At 40.9% G+C, this 20,675-nt stretch overlaps 1 protein-coding gene across 2 annotated transcripts in view; it reads left to right on the forward strand.

Annotated features, from left to right (window-relative positions):
* LOC117322666 (calmodulin-A-like) overlaps positions 1-20,675 on the forward strand; it is a 49,145-nt gene that overhangs the window by 14,371 nt on the left and 14,099 nt on the right. For both annotated transcript variants that reach the window (XM_033877606.1, XM_033877613.1), the window contains exon 3: positions 5,368-5,511. In XM_033877606.1, coding sequence (XP_033733497.1) covers positions 5,368-5,511 — 144 coding nt within the window. The remainder of the gene's footprint in view (positions 1-5,367; positions 5,512-20,675) is intronic.

A 20,675-nucleotide genomic window follows, 5' to 3' on the forward strand; every position in this document is an offset into this window, starting at 1 on the left:
TCACGTTAGAAGTTAGGGTCACGTTGTCACGTTAGAAGTTAGGGTCGCGTTGTCAGGGTTAAGATTAAGGTCATTTTGTCAGGACAGAAGTTAGTGACATTTTGTCAGGGAAGAAGTTAGGGTCACGTTGTCACGTTAGAAGTTAGGGTCGCGTTGTCACGTTAGAAGTTAGGGTCGCGTTGTTAGGGTAGAAGTTAGGGTCGCGTTGTCACGTTAGAAGTTAGGGTCGCGTTGTTAGGGTAGAAGTTAGGGTCGCGTTGTCACGTTAGAAGTTAGGGTCACGTTGTCACGTTAGAAGTTAGGGTCACTTTGTTAGGGTAGAAGTTAGGGTCACTTTGTCACGTTAGAAGTTAGGGTCACGTTGTCACGTTAGAAGTTAGGGTCACTTTGTCACGTAGGGTAGAAGTTAGGGTCACTTTGTCACGTTAGAAGTTAGGGTCACGTTGTCACGTTAGAAGTTAGGGTCACGTTGTCACGTTAGAAGTTAGGGTCGCGTTGTTAGGGTAGAAGTTAGGGTCGCGTTGTCACGTTAGAAGTTAGGGTCACTTTGTCACGTTAGAAGTTAGGGTCAGGTTGTCACGTTAGAAGTTAGGGTCAGGTTGTCACGTTAGAAGTTAGGGTCGCGTTGTTAGGGTAGAAGTTAAGGTCACTTTGTCACGTTAGAAGTTAGGGTCACGTTGTCACGTTAGAAGTTAGGGTCAGGTTGTCACGTTAGAAGTTAGGGTCGCGTTGTTAAGGTAGAAGTTAGGGTCACTTTGTCACGTTAGAAGTTAGGGTCACGTTGTCACGTTAGAAGTTAGGGTCAGGTTGTCACGGTAGAAGTTAGGGTCACGTTGTCACGTTAGAAGTTAGGGTCACTTTGTCACGTTAGATGTTAGGATTATTTTGTCAGGGTTGAGATTTGGGTCACATCGTCAGGGTTGAGATTTGGGTCACATCGTCAGGGTGGATCTTAGGATGGTTATACTAATCACGCTTGTTGGCCCTGATGGAAGCGCGCCAGAGGCCTTTTAGGGAGCAACCAACCAATTGAAAAATAGACATCCCCTGCGAATAGAAAGTTGAGCCAGGGATAAAATGTCTGGCAGCCACTGATTGGCCAGTATGTTATGAAATAACAAAATAGATATGTGGCCTGATAGGTTAACAGTCCATAAGAAATGTTGATATCAATTTCGTAAGTCCGATTGAATTTTCCCCAAAAGTTCAGGTCATGATAATTAACAGGTAAACATTTAAGATTTTTGAGAATTTTTACTGCGAAATTCACCCATTTTCAAAATGGCTACCCTGGAGAAAATTTGAGCTGAAGGACCAAACTTTTGTTTTTGATTACGTGTTATATGAGACCCTTAACTTTTGTTATAAACCATAATTGTCATATTGAATTTAAGAAGTTTGATGATATACTCCAAAACGTTAACACTAAAGTCTATGACGTTGATGTCCGTGACACCAGAAAGTGTACGCTTTTCCTTTCACACCCAGTCTTAATCTTGGCTAGTTATTGTAGTGTATGTTGACATAGATCAGTAGTTAATTGACACATTTCAGTAGCTAACAGACGGAATACCTTGTGTTATATATATACTGTATGATACGTCTAGAGGAGGGTGGTAATGTGATTATAGTATTGGTTTAATTAGTGTGTATATAGCAGACTGACTAGTCAGCCCTGCAAGCGCTTATTATTATATACATATAATAAACAAATTACCATCACTAGAACGCTGATATTCTAGGAACACCAACAAGGCATCTTAATGGAGTATTGTAGTTTATGATAACTATCGTGTAGTAACAACAAAATTAAATATTTCTTTACACAATGTAAAGGGAACTGGTGGATTTATTGTACAAAGTTGTTGTCTGTCGTAGAAAGTTTCACGGAACAGAGAAACAAATATGAGATGTTTACCCTGCAAAGTACGAGGCAAATCTGAAGCACGTGCGATACGCCAGCAAGGGTGGCCATGTGTTATCACTGTGCTACACAATCGTCAGGAATGATTATCCGACACGATACACACTGAACTCATTAGAAACCTGAACCTTATCACGCTGGGTACTGGACCATGTCACGTCGGCTGGGTACTGACAACATCACGCCTGGGTACTGGACACGTCACGGCTGGGTACTGGACCATGTCACGTCGGCTGCTTGGTAATGGAAAACGTCACGGCTGGGTACTGGACCATGTCACGACTGGGTACTGGACCATGTCAATACTGGGTACTGGACCAGGTCACGGCTGGGTAATGGATAACGTCTCGGCTGGTTACTGGATCATGTCACGGTTGGGTACTGGGTCATGTCACGGCTGGGAACTGGACCATGTCACGGCTTGGTACTGGACCATGTCACGGCTGGGTACTGGACCATGTCAATACTGGGTACTAGACCAGGTCACGGCTGGGTAATGGATAACGTCTCGGCTGGTTACTGGATCATGTCACGGCTGGGTAATGGATAACGTCTCGGCTGGTTACTGGATCATGTCACGGCTGGGTACTGGACCACGTCACGGCTGGGTACTGGACACGTCACGGCTTGGTACTGGACCACGTCACGGCTGGGTACTGGACCACGTCACGGCTGGGTACTGGACACGTCACGGCTGGGTACTGGAACACGTCACGGCTGGGTACTGGACAGCATCACGGCTTGGGTACTGGACCACGTCACGGCTGGGTACTGGACACGTCACGGCTGGGTACTGGACCACGTCACGGCTGGGTACTGGACCACGTCACGGCTGGGTACTGGACACGTCACGGCTTGGGTACTGGACCACGTCACGGCTGGGTACTGGACACGTCACGGCTTGGGTACTGGACACGTCACGGCTAGGTACTGGACCACGTCACGGCTGGGTACTTGACAACATCACGGCTTGGGTAATGGACCACGTCACGGCTGGGTACTGGACAACATCACGGCTGGGTACTGGACAACATCAAGGCTGGGTACTGGACCACGTCCCGGCTGGGTACTGGACCATGTCACGGCTGGGTATTAGACCATGTCACGGCTGGGTACTGGACAACATCACGGCTGGGCACTGGACAGCACCACGGCTGGGTACTGGACCACGTCACGGCTAGGTACTGGACAGCACCACGGCTGGGTACTGGACCACGTCACGGCTGGGCACTGGACAGCACCACGGCTGGGTACTGGACCACGTCACGGCTGGGCACTGGACAGCACCACGGCTGGGTACTGGACCACGTCACGGCTGGGCACTGGACAGCACCACGGCTGGGTACTGGACAACATCACGGCTGGGCACTGGACCATGTCACTGCTAGGTACTGGACCATGTCACGGCTGGGTACTGGACCATGTCACGGCTGGGTATTAGACCATGTCACGGCTGGGTACTGGACCACGTCACGGCTGGGTACTGGACCATGTCAATACTGGGTACTGGACTAGGTCACGGCTGGGTAATGGATAACGTCTCGGCTGGTTACTGGATCATGTCACGGCTGGGTACTGGACCACGTCACGGCTGGGTAGTGGACACGTCACGGCTGGGTACTGACAACGTCACGGCTTGGGTACTGGACAGCATCACGGCTTGGGTACTGGACAACATCACGGCTGGGTACTGGACAGCATCACGGCTGGGTACTGGACAGCATCACGGCTGGGTACTGGACACGTCACGGCTAGGTACTGGACAGCATCACGGCTGGGTACTGGACAGCATCACGGCTTGGGTACTGGACCACGTCACGGCTAGGTACTGGACAGCATCACGGCTGGGTACTGGACAGCATCACGGCTGGGTACTGGACCACGTCACGGCTAGGTACTGGACACGTCACGGCTGGGTACTGGACCACGTCACGGCTGGGTACTGGACACGTCACGGCTAGGTACTGGACAGCATCACGGCTGGGTACTGGACAGCATCACGGCTTGGGTACTGGACCACGTCACGGCTAGGTACTGGACAGCATCACGGCTGGGTACTGGACACGTCACGGCTTGGGTACTGGACCACGTCACGGCTAGGTACTGGACACGTCACGGCTGGGTACTGGACCACGTCACGGCTGGGTACTGGACACGTCACGGCTTGGGTACTGGACCACGTCACGGCTGGGTACTGGACACGTCACGGCTTGGGTACTGGACACGTCACGGCTAGGTACTGGACCACGTCACGGCTGGGTTCTGGACAACATCACGGCTGGGTACTGGACACGTCACGGCTGGGTACTGGACACGTCACGGCTTGGGTACTGGACACGTCACGGCTAGGTACTGGACCACGTCACGGCTGGGTACTGGACACGTCACGGCTTGGGTACTGGACACGTCACGGCTAGGTACTGGACCACGTCACGGCTGGGTACTGGACAACATCACGGCTGGGTACTGGACCACGTAACGGCTGGGTACTAGACCATGTCACGGCTGAGTACTGGACCATGTCACGGCTGGGTATTAGACCATGTCACGGCTGGGTACTGGACCATGTCACGGCTGGGTACTGCACCACGTCACGGCTGGGTACTGGACCATGTCACGGCTGGGTATTAGACCACGTCACGGCTGGGTAATGGACCATGTCAATACTGGGTACTGGACTAGGTCACGGCTGGGTAATGGATAACGTCTCGGCTGGTTACTGGATCATGTCACGGCTGGGTACAGGAACACGTCACAGCTGGTTACTGGACAACGTCACGGCTGGGTACTGGACCTCATCACGGCTTGGTACTGGACAGCATCACGGCTTGGTACTGGACCACGTCACGGCTGGGTACTGGACCAAGTCACGGCTGGGTACTTGACCATGTCACTGCTAGGTACTGGACAACATCACGGCTGGGCACTGGACCATGTCACGGCTGGGTACTAGACCATGTTACGGCTGGGTACTGGTCACGTCACGGCTTGGTACTGGACACGTCACGGCTAGGTACTGGACCACGTCACGGCTAGGTACTGGACACGTCATGGCTTGGTACTGGACCACGTCCCGGCTGGGTACTGGACAACATCACTGTCGGGTACTGGACCACGTCACGGCTGGGTACTAGACCATGTCACGGCTGGGTACTGGACCATGTCGCGCCTGGGTACTGGACCACGTCACGGTCGGATACTGGACAACATCACTGTCGGATACTTAACCACATCATGGCTGGGTACTAGTACCAGTACATCCCAATATTAAACATTTCATTACACTGTACTTGTTCATCCCAATATTAAATATTTCATTACACTGTACTTGCTCATTATTAGATACGTCAATTTACTGTATTTGTTCATCCCATTATTACACAAGCTTGATCTTCAAACAGTTACATAAACCGCTCTAACACTTACTCTATGTTTTGTTTCAGAATTCAAGGAAGCGTTTACACTGTTTGACAAAGATGGTGACGGGACGATCACCACAAGCGAGCTCGGTACGGTAATGCGTTCACTGGGACAGAACCCCACCGAGAACGAGCTGCAGGACATGATTAATGAGGTGGATGCGGACGGTGAGTCTGTCTTTGTCGTATGTCCGTCATAACATACATACCAGACTGATTGTATGGGAAAGATGGTATTGTAATAGACTGAAGACTGGTACTGTGCAGTCTGTGTAGACTGATACTGTGTAGTCTGATACTGTGTAGTCTGATACTGTGTAGACTGATACTGTGTAGACTGATACTGTGTAGTCTGTGTAGACTGATACTGTGTAGACTGATACTGTGTAGTCTGATACTGTGTAGACTGATACTGTGTAGACTGATACTGTGTAGTCTGATACTGTATAGACTGATACTGTGTAGTCTGATACTGTGTAGTCTGATACTGTGTAGTCTGATACTGTGTAGTCTGATACTGTGTAGTCTGTGTAGACTGATACTGTGTAGACTGATACTGTGTAGACTGATACTGTGTAGTCTGATACTGTGTAGTCTGATACTGTGTAGACTGATACTGTGTAGACTGATACTGTGTAGACTGATACTGTGTAGTCTGATACTGTGTAGTCTGATATTGTGTAGACTGATACTGTGTAGACTGATACTGTGTAGTCTGATACTGTGTAGACTGATACTGTGTAGTCTGTGTAGACTGATACTGTGTAGTCTGATACTATGTAGACTGATACTGTGTAGACTGATACTGTGTAGACTGATACTGTGTAGTCTGTGTAGACTGATACTGTGTAGTCTGATACTGTGTAGTCTGATACTTTGTAGTCTGTGTAGACTGATATTGTGTAGACTGATACTGTGTAGTCTGATACTGTGTAGACTGATACTGTGTAGTCTGTGTAGTCTGTGTAGACTGATACTGTGTAGACTGATACTGTGTAGACTGATACTGTGTAGTCTGATACTGTATAGACTGATACTGTGTAGTCTGATACTGTGTAGTCTGATACTGTGTAGTCTGATACTGTGTAGTCTGTGTAGACTGATACTGTGTAGACTGATACTGTGTAGTCTGATACTGTGTAGTCTGATACTGTGTAGACTGATACTGTGTAGACTGATACTGTGTAGACTGATACTGTGTAGTCTGATACTGTGTAGACTGATACTGTGTAGACTGATACTGTGTAGTCTGATACTGTGTAGACTGATACTGTGTAGTCTGTGTAGACTGATACTGTGTAGTCTGATACTGTGTAGACTGATACTGTGTAGACTGATACTGTGTAGACTGATACTGTGTAGTCTGTGTAGACTGATACTGTGTAGTCTGATACTGTGTAGTCTGATACTTTGTAGTCTGTGTAGACTGATATTGTGTAGACTGATACTGTGTAGTCTGATACTGTGTAGACTGATACTGTGTAGACTGATACTGTGTAGACTGATACTGTGTAGTCTGATACTGTGTAGTCTGATACTGTGTAGTCTGTGTAGTCTGATACTATGTAGTCTGATATTGTGTAGACTGATACTGTGTAGTCTGATACTGTGTAGACTGATACTGTGTAGACTGATACTGTGTAGTCTGTGTAGTCTGATACTGTGTAGACTGATACTGTGTAGTCTGATACTGTGTAGTCTGATATTGTGTAGTCTGATACTGTGTAGTCTGATACTGTGTAATCTGTGTAGACTGATACTGTGTAGTCTGATACTGTGTAGTCTGTGTAGACTGATACTGTGTAGACTGATACTGTGTAGACTGATACTGTGTAGACTGATACTGTGTAGACTGATACTGTGTAGTCTGATACTGTGTAGTCTGATACTGTGTAGACTGATACTGTGTAGTCTGTGTAGACTGATACTGTGTAGACTGATACTGTGTATACTGATACTGTGTAGACTGATACTGTGTAGTCTGATACTGTGTAGACTGATACTGTGTAGTCTGATACTGTGTAGTCTGATACTGTGTAATCTGTGTAGACTGATACTGTGTAGTCTGATACTGATGTGTAGTTGTTGTGTAGACTGATACTGTGTAGACTGATACTGTGTAGACTGATACTGTGTAGACTGATACTGGTGTAGAACTGATACTGTGTGACTGATACTGTTTAGTCTGATACTGTGTAGTCCTGGATACTGTGTAGTCTGATACTGTGTAGACTGATACTGTGTAGACTGATACTGTGTATACTGATACTGTGTAGACTGATACTGTGTAGTCTGATACTGTGTAGACTGATACTGTGTAGTCTGATACTGTGTAGTCTGATACTATGTAGACTGATACTGTGTAGACTGATACTGTGTAGACTGATACTGTGTAGTCTGATACTGTGTAGTCTGATATTGTGTAGACTGATACTGTGTAGACTGATACTGTGTAGACTGATACTGTGTAGACTGATACTGTGTAGTCTGTGTAGTCTGTGTAGACTGATACTGTGTAGACTGATACTGTGTAGACTGATACTGTGTAGTCTGATACTGTGTAGACTGATACTGTGTAGTCTGATACTGTGTAGTCTGATATTGTGTAGACTGATACTGTGTAGACTGATACTGTGTAGACTGATACTGTGTAGTCTGTGTAGTCTGTGTAGACTGATACTGTGTAGACTGATACTGTGTAGACTGATACTGTGTAGTCTGATACTGTATAGACTGATACTGTGTAGTCTGATACTGTGTAGTCTGATACTGTGTAGTCTGATACTTTGTAGTCTGTGTAGACTGATACTGTGTAGTCTGATACTGTGTAGTCTGATACTGTGTAGTCTGTGTAGACTGATACTGTGTAGACTGATACTGTGTAGTCTGATATTGTATACACTGATACTGTGTAGTCTGATACTGTGTACACTGATACTGTGTAGACTGATACTGTGTACACTGATACTGTGTAGACTGATACTGTGTAGACTGATACTGTGTAGACTGATACTGTGTACACTGATACTGTGTAGACTGATACTGTGTAGTCTGTGTAGTCTGTGTAGACTGATACTGTGTAGACTGATACTGTGTAGACTGATACTGTGTAGTCTGATACTGTGTAGTCTGATACTGTGTAGTCTGTGTAGACTGATACTGTGTAGACTGATACTGTGTAGTCTGATATTGTATAGACTGATACTGTGTAGTCTGATACTGTGTACACTGATACTGTGTAGACTGATACTGTGTAGTCTGATACTATGTAGACTGATACTGTGTAGTCTGTGTAGACTGATACTGTGTAGACTGATACTGTGTAGACTGATACTGTGTAGACTGATACTGTGTAGTCTGTGTAGACTGATACTGTGTAGACTGATACTGTGTAGTCTAATATTGTGTAGACTGATACTGTGTAGTCTGTGTAGACTGATACTGTGTAGACTGATACTGTGTAGTCTAATATTGTGTAGACTGATACTGTGTAGTCTGTGTAGACTGATACTGTGTAGAACTGATACTGTTGTAGACCTGATACTGTGTAGTTCTGTGTAGACCTGATACTGTGTAGACTGATACTCTGTGGAGACGGATATCTGTGTAGACTGATACGTGTGTAGACTGGATACTGTGTAGACTGATAACTGTGTAGTCTGATACTGTGTAGACTGATACTGTGTAGACTGATACTGTGTAGTCTGTGTAGACTGATACTGTGTAGTCTGTGTAGACTGATACTGTGTAGACTGATACTGTGTAGTCTGTGTAGACTGATACTGTGTAGACTGATACTGTGTAGTCTGATACTGTGTAGTCTGATACTGTGTAGACTGATACTGTATAGACTGATACTGTATAGACTGATACTGTGTAGACTGATACTTTGTAGTCTGTGTAGACTGATACTGTGTAGACTGATACTGTGTAGACTGATACTGTGTAGTCTGATACTGTGTAGTCTGTGTAGACTGATACTGTGTAGACTGATACTGTGTAGACTGATACTGTATAGACTGATACTGTGTAGTCTGCTACTGTGTAGACTGATACTGTGTAGTCTGATACTGTGTAGTCTGATACTGTGTAGTCTGTGTAGACTGATACTGTGTAGACTGTGTAGACTGATACTGTGTAGACTGATACTGTGTAGTCTGTGTAGTCTGTGTAGACTGATACTGTGTAGTCTGATACTGTGTAGTCTGATACTGTGTAGTCTGATACTGTGTAGTCTGTGTAGACTGATACTGTGTAGACTGTGTAGACTGATACTATGTAGACTGATACTGTGTAGACTGATACTGTATAGACTGATACTGTGTAGAATGATACTGTGTAGTCTGTGTAGACTGATACTGTGTAGACTGATACTGTATAGACTGATACTGTGTAGACTGATACTGTGTAGTCTGTGTAGACTGATACTGTGTAGACTGTGTAGACTGATACTGTGTAGACTGATACTGTGTAGACTGATACTCTGTAGACTGATACTGTGTAGACTGATTCTGTGTAGTCTGTGTAGACTGATACTGTGTAGACTGATACTGTGTAGTCTGATACTGTGTAGTCTGTGTAGACTGATACTGTGTAGACTGATACTGTGTAGACTGATACTGTGTAGACTGATACTGTGTAGTCTGTGTAGACTGATACTGTGTAGACTGATACTGTGTAGTCTGATACTGTGTAGTCTGTGTAGACTGATACTGTGTAGACTGATACTGTGTAGTCTGATACTGTGTAGACTGATACTGTGTAGACTGATACTGTGTAGACTGATACTGTGTAGTCTGATACTGTGTAGACTGATACTGTGTAGACTGATACTGTAGTTAGCCAAATATATTTTTGGATGTATATGGAAGTTGATTTTAACTATTACATATTATATATATTTCATAACAAATTTCTTTTCAGTACAGATTGACTTTAAAATTCAGTCTGATGTAGATAATGATTGCACATTTCTTAGCTTTCCTAGCTAAAGTAAGTTTTTTTTATATCAAATCGTCAAGAAGTTGAATCCCAGCTAGGTTGAAAACGATTTTATAGATAAAATACTATCTAGGTTGAACACGATTTTATAGATAAAATACTAGCTAGGTTGAAAACGATTTTATAGATTAGATCCTCGCTAGCTTGAAAACTAATTTTCAGATCAAATCCTCGCTAACCTGAAAACGATTTTACATATATATTAAATCGTCGCTAGGTTGAGAACGATACTACCGATGGAATCGTCGCAAATTTTAAAACGATTTTACACAATGAGTCGTAGCTAGGTTGAGATTGGTTTTACGACTCGGTCCTAGCTATCTGTAGGTCAGGATTACATTGGGATCCTAGTTTACTGAGTTCCAAGTTTCCAGTTTGATGCAAACTCAATAGGCCATAGGCCTATAGGTCCATAAGTATAAAATTTATCTCTTAACAACAATGGAAAATATACGACTGATTACTATTCCATCATAATACCTTTTGTTTGTTATACGAGTTGTCCCTAGTACCACATTTTAAAACCAAATCCACACTTAGAGGTAATAATGGAAAGACTATCAAACTTATTATTGGAATTAATTAATACAAAATAAATCCTTCCTTTCCTCTCTATGTATACAGTTAAATAAATGTGATCAATTGAATCCCCATTAGGTAGCTATTGATTGTCTTTTATCTATCTATTGTTGTTTTTTTTCACTCTTTTAATAACCAAATCCTGACTGATATTAATTTAATTTCGCGTATAAAACAAGTGAATTATGAGATATCTGTATATTAAGTATAACCACGAACTATCGGATGGAATAAGATATTTGAGAGACAGACTTTCGATACTCTCTGACACCGACCGGAAACACCATTAGAAAGACTTCTCCTGTGGTTGAACACGGAGGCTGACAGGATATTCAATCCGAATGACCGGACGCCGTGTCAGACAATAATCTCTCTCCCGGATTTTGATATTGGTCTGCGACCATATTACTATGTACTATATATTGTTTCAGTTAACGTCAACAACTTCGGAAGCACTGAATATGAATTATTATAAGGGAATGGAAACTGACCTGTTAGAACTAGCCAACGACATTCTCATCCTTTAGATATGAGGACGGAAACTGAACATCCTGCCAGTCAAACTGGAACAGCAATACTTCACTGGTGTTAACCTAGACTGTACCGGAGTAAGACTACAATGTACCAAAGTTAACATAGACTGTACCGGAGTACGACTACAATGTACCAAAGTTAACATAGACTGTACCGGAGTAAGACTACAATGTACCAAAGTTAACCTAGACTGTACCGGAGTACGACTACTATGTACCAAAGTTAGCCTAGACTGTACCGGAGTAAGACTACTATGTACCAAAGTTAGCCTAGACTGTACCGGAGTAAGACTACAATGTACCACAGTTAACATAGACTGTACCGGAGTAAGACTACTATGTACCAAAGTTAGCCTAGACTGTACCGGAGTAAGACTACTATGTACCAAAGTTAACCTAGACTGTACCGGAGTAAGACTACAATGTACCAAAGTTCACCTAGACTGTACCGGAGTAAGACTACAATGTACCAAAGTTAACCTAGACTGTACCGGAGTAAGACTACTATGTACCAAAGTTAACCTAGACTGTACCGGAGTAAGACTACTATGTACCAAAGTTAACCTAGACTGTACCGGAGTAAGACTACTATGTACCAAAGTTAACATAGACTGTACCGGAGTAAGACTACAATGTACCAAAGTTAACCTAGACTGTACCGGAGTAAGACTACTATGTACCAAAGTTAACATAGACTGTACCGGAGTAAGACTACAATGTACCAAAGTTAACATAGACTGTACCGGAGTAAGACTACTATGTACCAAAGTTAACCTAGACTGTACCGGAGTAAGACAACTATGTACCAAAGTTAACATAGACTGTACCGGAGTAAGACTACTATGTACCAAAGTTAACCTAGACTGTACCGGAGTAAGACTACTATGTACCAAAGTTAACCTAGACTGTACCGGAGTAAGACAACTATGTACCAAAGTTAACATAGACTGTACCGGAGTAAGACTACTATGTACCAAAGTTAACCTAGACTGTACCGGAGTAAGACTACTATGTACCAAAGTAAATCTTCAAAAACCAAAATTTTACAAAATCTGATAAATCGTATTGGTATGTACCGCTTTTTTCTGGTATGATATTGCAAAAACCCAATATCGAACCTATTACTTTTTCATTTGTTCACAAAGACTATTTTTAACACGATGGTTGAATATACCGCGAAAACTCAATATAATAGTATTTAACTGTCTATACTGGGGAAATCAATATAATGGGACCAACTGTCTATACTTGGGAAATCAATATAATGGGACCTACTGTCTATACTGGGGAAATCAATATAATGGGACCTACTGTCTATACTGGGGAAATCAATATAAAGTGTCCTACTGTCTATACTGGGGAAATCAATATAATGGGACCAACTGTCTATACTTGGGAAATCAATATAATGGGACCTACTGTCTATACTGGGGAAATCAATATAATGTGTCCTACTGTCTATACTGGGGAAATCAATATAATGGGACCTACTGTCTATACTAGGGAAATCAATATAATGTGTCCTATTGTCTATACTGGGGAAATCAATATAATGGGACCTACTGTCTATACTGGGGAAATCAATATAATAGGACCTACTGTCTATACTGGAGAAATCAATATAATGGGACCTACTGTCTATACTGAGGAAATCAATATTATATGTCCTACTGTCTATACTGGGGAAATCAATATAATGTGTCCTACTGTCTATACTGGGGAAATCAATATAATGTGTCCTACTGTCTATACTGGAAAAATCAATATAATGTGTCCTACTGTCTATACTGGGGAAATCAATATAATGTGTCCTACTGTCTATACTAGGGAAATCAATATAATGGGACCTACTGTCTATACTGGGGAAATCAATATAATGGGACCTACTGTCTATACTCGTGAAATCAATATAATGGGACCTACTGTCTATACTGGGGAAATCAATATAATGGGATCTACTGTCTATACTGGGGAAATCAATATAATGGGAACTACTGTCTATACTGGAAAAAATCAATATAATGTGACCTACTGTCTATACTGGGGAAATCAATATCAGGTGTCCTACTGTCTATACTGGGGAAATCAATATAATGTGACCTACTGTCTATACTGGGGAAATCAATATAATGTGTCCTATTGTCTATACTGGGGAAATCAATATAATGGGACCTTCTGTCTATACTGGGGAAATCAATATAATGGGACCTACTGTCTATACTGGGGAAATCAATATAATAGGACCTACTGTCTATACTGGAGAAATCAATATAATGGGACCTACTGTCTATACTGAGGAAATCAATATTATATGTCCTACTGTCTATACTGGGGAAATCAATATAATGTGTCCTACTGTCTATACTGGGGAAATCAATATAATGTGTCCTACTGTCTATACTGGAAAAATCAATATAATGTGTCCTACTGTCTATACTGGGGAAATCAATATAATGTGTCCTACTGTCTATACTAGGGAAATCAATATAATGGGACCTACTGTCTATACTGGGGAAATCAATATAATGGGACCTACTGTCTATACTCGGGAAATCAATATAATGGGACCTACTGTCTATACTGGGGAAATCAATATAATGGGATCTACTGTCTATACTGGGGAAATCAATATAATGGGACCTACTGTCTATACTGGGGAAATCAATATAATGGGACCTACTGTCTATACTGAGGAATTAAATATAATGGGAGCTACTGTCTATACTGGGGAAATCAATATAATGTGTCCTACTGTCTATACTGGGGAAATCAATATAATGGGACCTACTGTCTATACTGGGGAAATCAATATAATGGGACCTACTGTCTATACTGGGGAAATCAATATAATGGGACCTACTGTCTATACTGAGGAAATCAATATAATGGGATCTACTGTCTATACTGGGGAAATCAATATAATGGGACCTACTGTCTATACTGGGGAAATCAATATAATGTGTCCTACTGTCTATACTGGGGAAATCAATATAATGGGACCTACTGTCTATACTGGGGAAATCAATATAATGGGACCTACTGTCTATACTGGGGAAATCAATATAATGTGTCCTACTGTCTATACTGGGGAAATCAATACAATGTGTCCTACTGTCTATACTGGGGAAATCAATATAATGTGACCTACTGTCTATATTGGGGAAATCAATATAATGTGTCCTACTGTCTATACTGGGGAAATCAATATAATGTGTCCTACTGTCTATACTGGGGAAATCAATACAATGGGACCTACTGTCTATACTGGGGAAATCAATATAATGTGTCCTACTGTCTATACTGGGGAAATCAATACAATGTGTAGCCCTACTGTCTATACTGGGGAATCAATATAATATGTCCTACTGTCTATACTGGGGAAATCAATATAATGGGAACTACTGTCTATACTGGAAAAAATCAATATAATGTGACCTACTGTCTATACTGGGGAAATCAATATAAGGTGTCCTACTGTCTATACTGGGGAAATCAATATAATGTGACCTACTGTCTATACTGGGGAAATCAATATAATGTGTCCTATTGTCTATACTGGGGAAATCAATATAATGGGACCTTCTGTCTATACTGGGGAAATCAATATAATGGGACCTACTGTCTATACTGGGGAAATCAATATAATAGGACCTACTGTCTATACTGGAGAAATCAATATAATGGGACCTACTGTCTATACTGAGGAAATCAATATTATGTGTCCTACTGTCTATACTGGGGAAATCAATATAATGGGACCTACTGTATATACTGGGGAAATCAATATAATGTGTCCTACTGTCTATACTGGGGAAATCAATATAATGTGTCCTACTGTATATACTAGGGAAATCAATATGATGGGACCTACTGTCTATACTGGGGAAATCAATATAATGGGACCTACTGTCTATACTGGGGAAATCAATACAATGGGACCTACTGTCTATACTGAGGAAATAAATATAATGTGACCTACTGTCTATACTGGGGAAATCAATATAATGTGACCTACTGTCTATACTGGGGAAATCAATATAATGGGACCTACTGTATATACTGGGGAAATCAATATAATGTGTCCTACTGTCTATATTTGGGAAATCAATATAATTGGACCCACTATCTATACTGGGGAAATCAATATAATGGGACCTACTGTCTATACTGGGGAAATCAATATAATGTGTAGCCTTACTGTCTATACTGGGGAATCAATATAATGTGTCCTACTGTCTATACTGGGGAAATCAATATAATGGGAACTACTGTCTATACTGGAAAAAATCAATATAATGTGACCTACGGTCTATACTGGGGAAATCAATAGCAGGTGTCCTACTGTCTATACTGGGGAAATCAATATAATGTGACCTACTGTCTATACTGGGGAAATCAATATAATGTGTCCTATTGTCTATACTGGGGAAATCAATATAATGGGACCTTCTGTCTATACTGGGGAAATCAATATAATGGGACCTACTGTCTATACTGGGGAAATCAATATAATAGGACCTACTGTCTATACTGGAGAAATCAATATAATGGGACCTACTGTCTATACTGAGGAAATCAATATTATATGTCCTACTGTCTATACTGGGGAAATCAATATAATGTGTCCTACTGTCTATACTGGGGAAATCAATATAATGTGTCCTACTGTCTATACTGGAAAAATCAATATAATGTGTCCTACTGTCTATACTGGGGAAATCAATATAATGTGTCCTACTGTCTATACTAGGGAAATCAATATAATGGGACCTACTGTCTATACTGGGGAAATCAATATAATGGGACCTACTGTCTATACTCGGGAAATCAATATAATGGGACCTACTGTCTATACTGGGGAAATCAATATAATGGGATCTACTGTCTATACTGGGAAAATCAATATAATGGGATCTACTGTCTATACTGGGGAAATCAATATAATGGGACCTACTGTCTATACTGGGGAAATCAATATAATGTGTCCTATTGTCTATACTGGGGAAATCAATATTATATGTCCTACTGTCTATACTGGGGAAATCAATATAATGTGTCCTACTGTCTATACTGGGGAAATCAATATAATGTGTCCTACTGTCTATACTGGAAAAATCAATATAATGTGTCCTACTGTCTATACTGGGGAAATCAATATAATGTGTCCTACTGTCTATACTAGGGAAATCAATATAATGGGACCTACTGTCTATACTGGGGAAATCAATATAATGGGACCTACTGTCTATACTCGGGAAATCAATATAATGGGACCTACTGTCTATACTGGGGAAATCAATATAATGGGATCTACTGTCTATACTGGAAAAATCAATATAATGGGATCTACTGTCTATACTGGGGAAATCAATATAATGGGACCTACTGTCTATACTGGGGAAATCAATATAATGGGACCTACTGTCTATACTGAGGAATTAAATATAATGGGAGCTACTGTCTATACTGGGGAAATCAATATAATGTGTCCTACTGTCTATACTGGGGAAATCAATATAATGGGACCTACTGTCTATACTGAGGAAATCAATATAATGTGTCCTACTGTCTGTACTGGGGAAATCAATACAATGTGTCCTACTGTCTATACTGGGGAAATCAATATAATGTGTCCTACTGTCTATACTGGGGAAATCAATATAATGGGACCTACTGTCTATACTGGGGAAATCAATATAATGGGACCTACTGTCTATACTGGGGAAATCAATATAATGGGACCTACTGTCTATACTGGGGAAATCAATATAATGTGTCCTACTGTCTATACTGGGGAAATCAATATAATGGGACCTACTGTCTATACTGGAGAAATCAATATAATGGGACCTACTGTCTATACTGAGGAAATCAATATTATGTGTCCTACTGTCTATACTGAGGAAATCAATATAATGGGAACTACTGTCTATACTGGAAAAAAATCAATATAATGGGACCTACTGTCTATACTGGGGAAATCAATATAATGTGTAGCCTTACTGTCTATACTGGGGAATCAATATAATGTGTCCTACTGTCTATACTGGGGAAATCAATATAATGGGAACTACTGTCTATACTGGAAAAAATCAATATAATGTGACCTACTGTCTATACTGGGGAAATCAATATCAGGTGTCCTACTGTCTATACTGGGGAAATCAATATAATGTGACCTACTGTCTATACTGGGGAAATCAATATAATGTGTCCTATTGTCTATACTGGGGAAATCAATATAATGGGACCTTCTGTCTATACTGGGGAAATCAATATAATGGGACCTACTGTCTATACTGGGGAAATCAATATAATAGGACCTACTGTCTATACTGGAGAAATCAATATAATGGGACCTACTGTCTATACTGAGGAAATCAATATTATATGTCCTACTGTCTATACTGGGGAAATCAATATAATGTGTCCTACTGTCTATACTTGGGAAATCAATATAATGTGTCCTACTGTCTATACTGGAAAAATCAATATAATGTGTCCTACTGTCTATACTGGGGAAATCAATATAATGTGTCCTACTGTCTATACTAGGGAAATCAATATAATGGGACCTACTGTCTATACTGGGGAAATCAATATAATGGGACCTACTGTCTATACTCGGGAAATCAATATAATGGGACCTACTGTCTATACTGGGGAAATCAATATAATGGGATCTACTGTCTATACTGGAAAAATCAATATAATGGGATCTACTGTCTATACTGGGGAAATCAATATAATGGGACCTACTGTCTATACTGGGGAAATCAATATAATGGGACCTACTGTCTATACTGAGGAATTAAATATAATGGGAGCTACTGTCTATACTGGGGAAATCAATATAATGTGTCCTACTGTCTATACTGGGGAAATCAATATAATGGGACCTACTGTCTATACTGAGGAAATCAATATAATGTGTCCTACTGTCTGTACTGGGGAAATCAATACAATGTGTCCTACTGTCTATACTGGGGAAATCAATATAATGTGTCCTACTGTCTATACTGGGGAAATCAATATAATGGGACCTACTGTCTATACTGGGGAAATCAATATAATGGGACCTACTGTCTATACTGGGGAAATCAATATAATGGGACCTACTGTCTATACTGGGGAAATCAATATAATGTGTCCTACTGTCTATACTGGGGAAATCAATATAATGGGACATACTGTCTATACTGGAGAAATCAATATAATGGGACCTACTGTCTATACTGAGGAAATCAATATTATGTGTCCTACTGTCTATACTGAGGAAATCAATATAATGGGAACTACTGTCTATACTGGAAAAAAATCAATATAATGGGACCTACTGTCTATACTGGGGAAATCAATATAATGGGACCTACTGGCTATACTGAGGAAATCAATATAATGTGACCTACTGTCTATACTCGGGAAATCAATATAATGTGTCCTACTGTCTATACTGGGGAAATCAATATAATGGGACCTACTGTCTATACTGGGGAAATCAATATAATGTGTCCTACTGTCTATACTGGGGAAATCAATATAATGTGTCCTACTGTCTATACTGGGGAAATCAATATAATGGGACCTACTGTCTATACTTGGGAAATCAATATAATGTGACCTACTGTCTATACTGGGGAAATCAATATAATGGGACCTTCTGTCTATACTGGGGAAATCAATATAATGGGACCTACTGTCTATACTGGGGAAATCAATATAATGTGTCCTACTGTCTATACTGAGGAAATCAATATAATGGGACCTACTGTCTATACTGGGGAAATCAGTATAATGTGTCCTACTGTCTATACTGGGGAAATCAATATAATGGGATCTACTGTCTATACTGGGGAAATCAATATAATGGGACCTACTGTCTATACTGGGGAAATCAATATAATGGGACTACTGTCTATACTGGGGAAATCAATATAATGTGTCCTACTATCTATACTGGGGAAATCAATATAATGTGTCCTACTGTCTATACTGGGGAAAATCAATATAATGGGACCTACTGTCTATATTGGGGAAATCAATATAATGGGACCTACTGTCTATACTGGGGAAATCAATATAATGTGTCCTATTGTCTATACTGGGGAAATCAATATAATGTGTCCTACTGTCTATACTGGGGAAATCAATATAATGGGTCCTACTGTCTATACTGGGGAAATCAATACAATGTGTCCTACTGTCTATACTGGGGAAATCAATATAATGGGACTACTGTCTATACTGGGGAAATCAATATAATGTGTCCTACTGTCTATACTGGGGAAATCAATATGATGTGTCCTACTGTCTATACTGGGGAAATCAATATAATGTGACTACTGTCTATACTGGGGAAATCTGCATAACTTATCGGCATGTATATACTTGGGAAATTAATACATTTTATTAATGTAAGAAGTGCTGGAAGTCCTAGTCACCATGCTTTATTATTCTTAATTAAAAGAGTTAGCATTTTACGGACCAATTCAAACCAACTGCTGCGGGTTAGGTAAGTAACATCGAGTTCCTTACAAGCACACGTGTCTCTTCGGCTATTCGGTTTGAAGATTTTTGGAGGACTGCCTTAATCTAAATAATAATTGCAGCTCTATAACGTTTCTGAGTTGGCGTGACGTCATGTTGCATTAATTCTTAATCTAAAGCTGTGTGACGCCTGTCGTGTGTCGCCAGAATTGGGAAAAGTAAGGAGGTTCAAATATGTTGCTGCATTTGCTTAGCAAAGACCTGGGGGGAAAACACTCTAGTTAATTATGTAGCTAGCGGCTTTAGTTTGCAGGCAGATCCTTACTTTAAGCTCAATGATATTAGAAAGCGGATTAATGTTGTAAACAGCCTTAATACATTCAGGTTCCCTGATGCTCACTAGCCAGTTTGCATAGTTTGTTTACTAACGAACAAAAATCTAATTAACATTTAAAATTAATATTTACATGTACATATATAAGAAAATAGACATTGTCATATTTATATAGGAACATTACTATAGCTATATAAGAACAGAGACATTGTTATATTTATATAGGAACATTACTATAGCTATATAAGAACAGATACATTGTCATATTTATATAGGAACATTACTATAGCTATATAAGAACATAGACATTGTCATATTTATATAGGAACATTACTATGGCTATATAAGAACATAGACATTGTTATATTTATATAGGAACATACTATAGCTATATAAGA

This window comes from Pecten maximus, chromosome 1 (genome assembly GCF_902652985.1).
Source record: "Pecten maximus chromosome 1, xPecMax1.1, whole genome shotgun sequence".
Classification (NCBI taxonomy): Eukaryota; Metazoa; Mollusca; class Bivalvia; order Pectinida; family Pectinidae; genus Pecten; species Pecten maximus.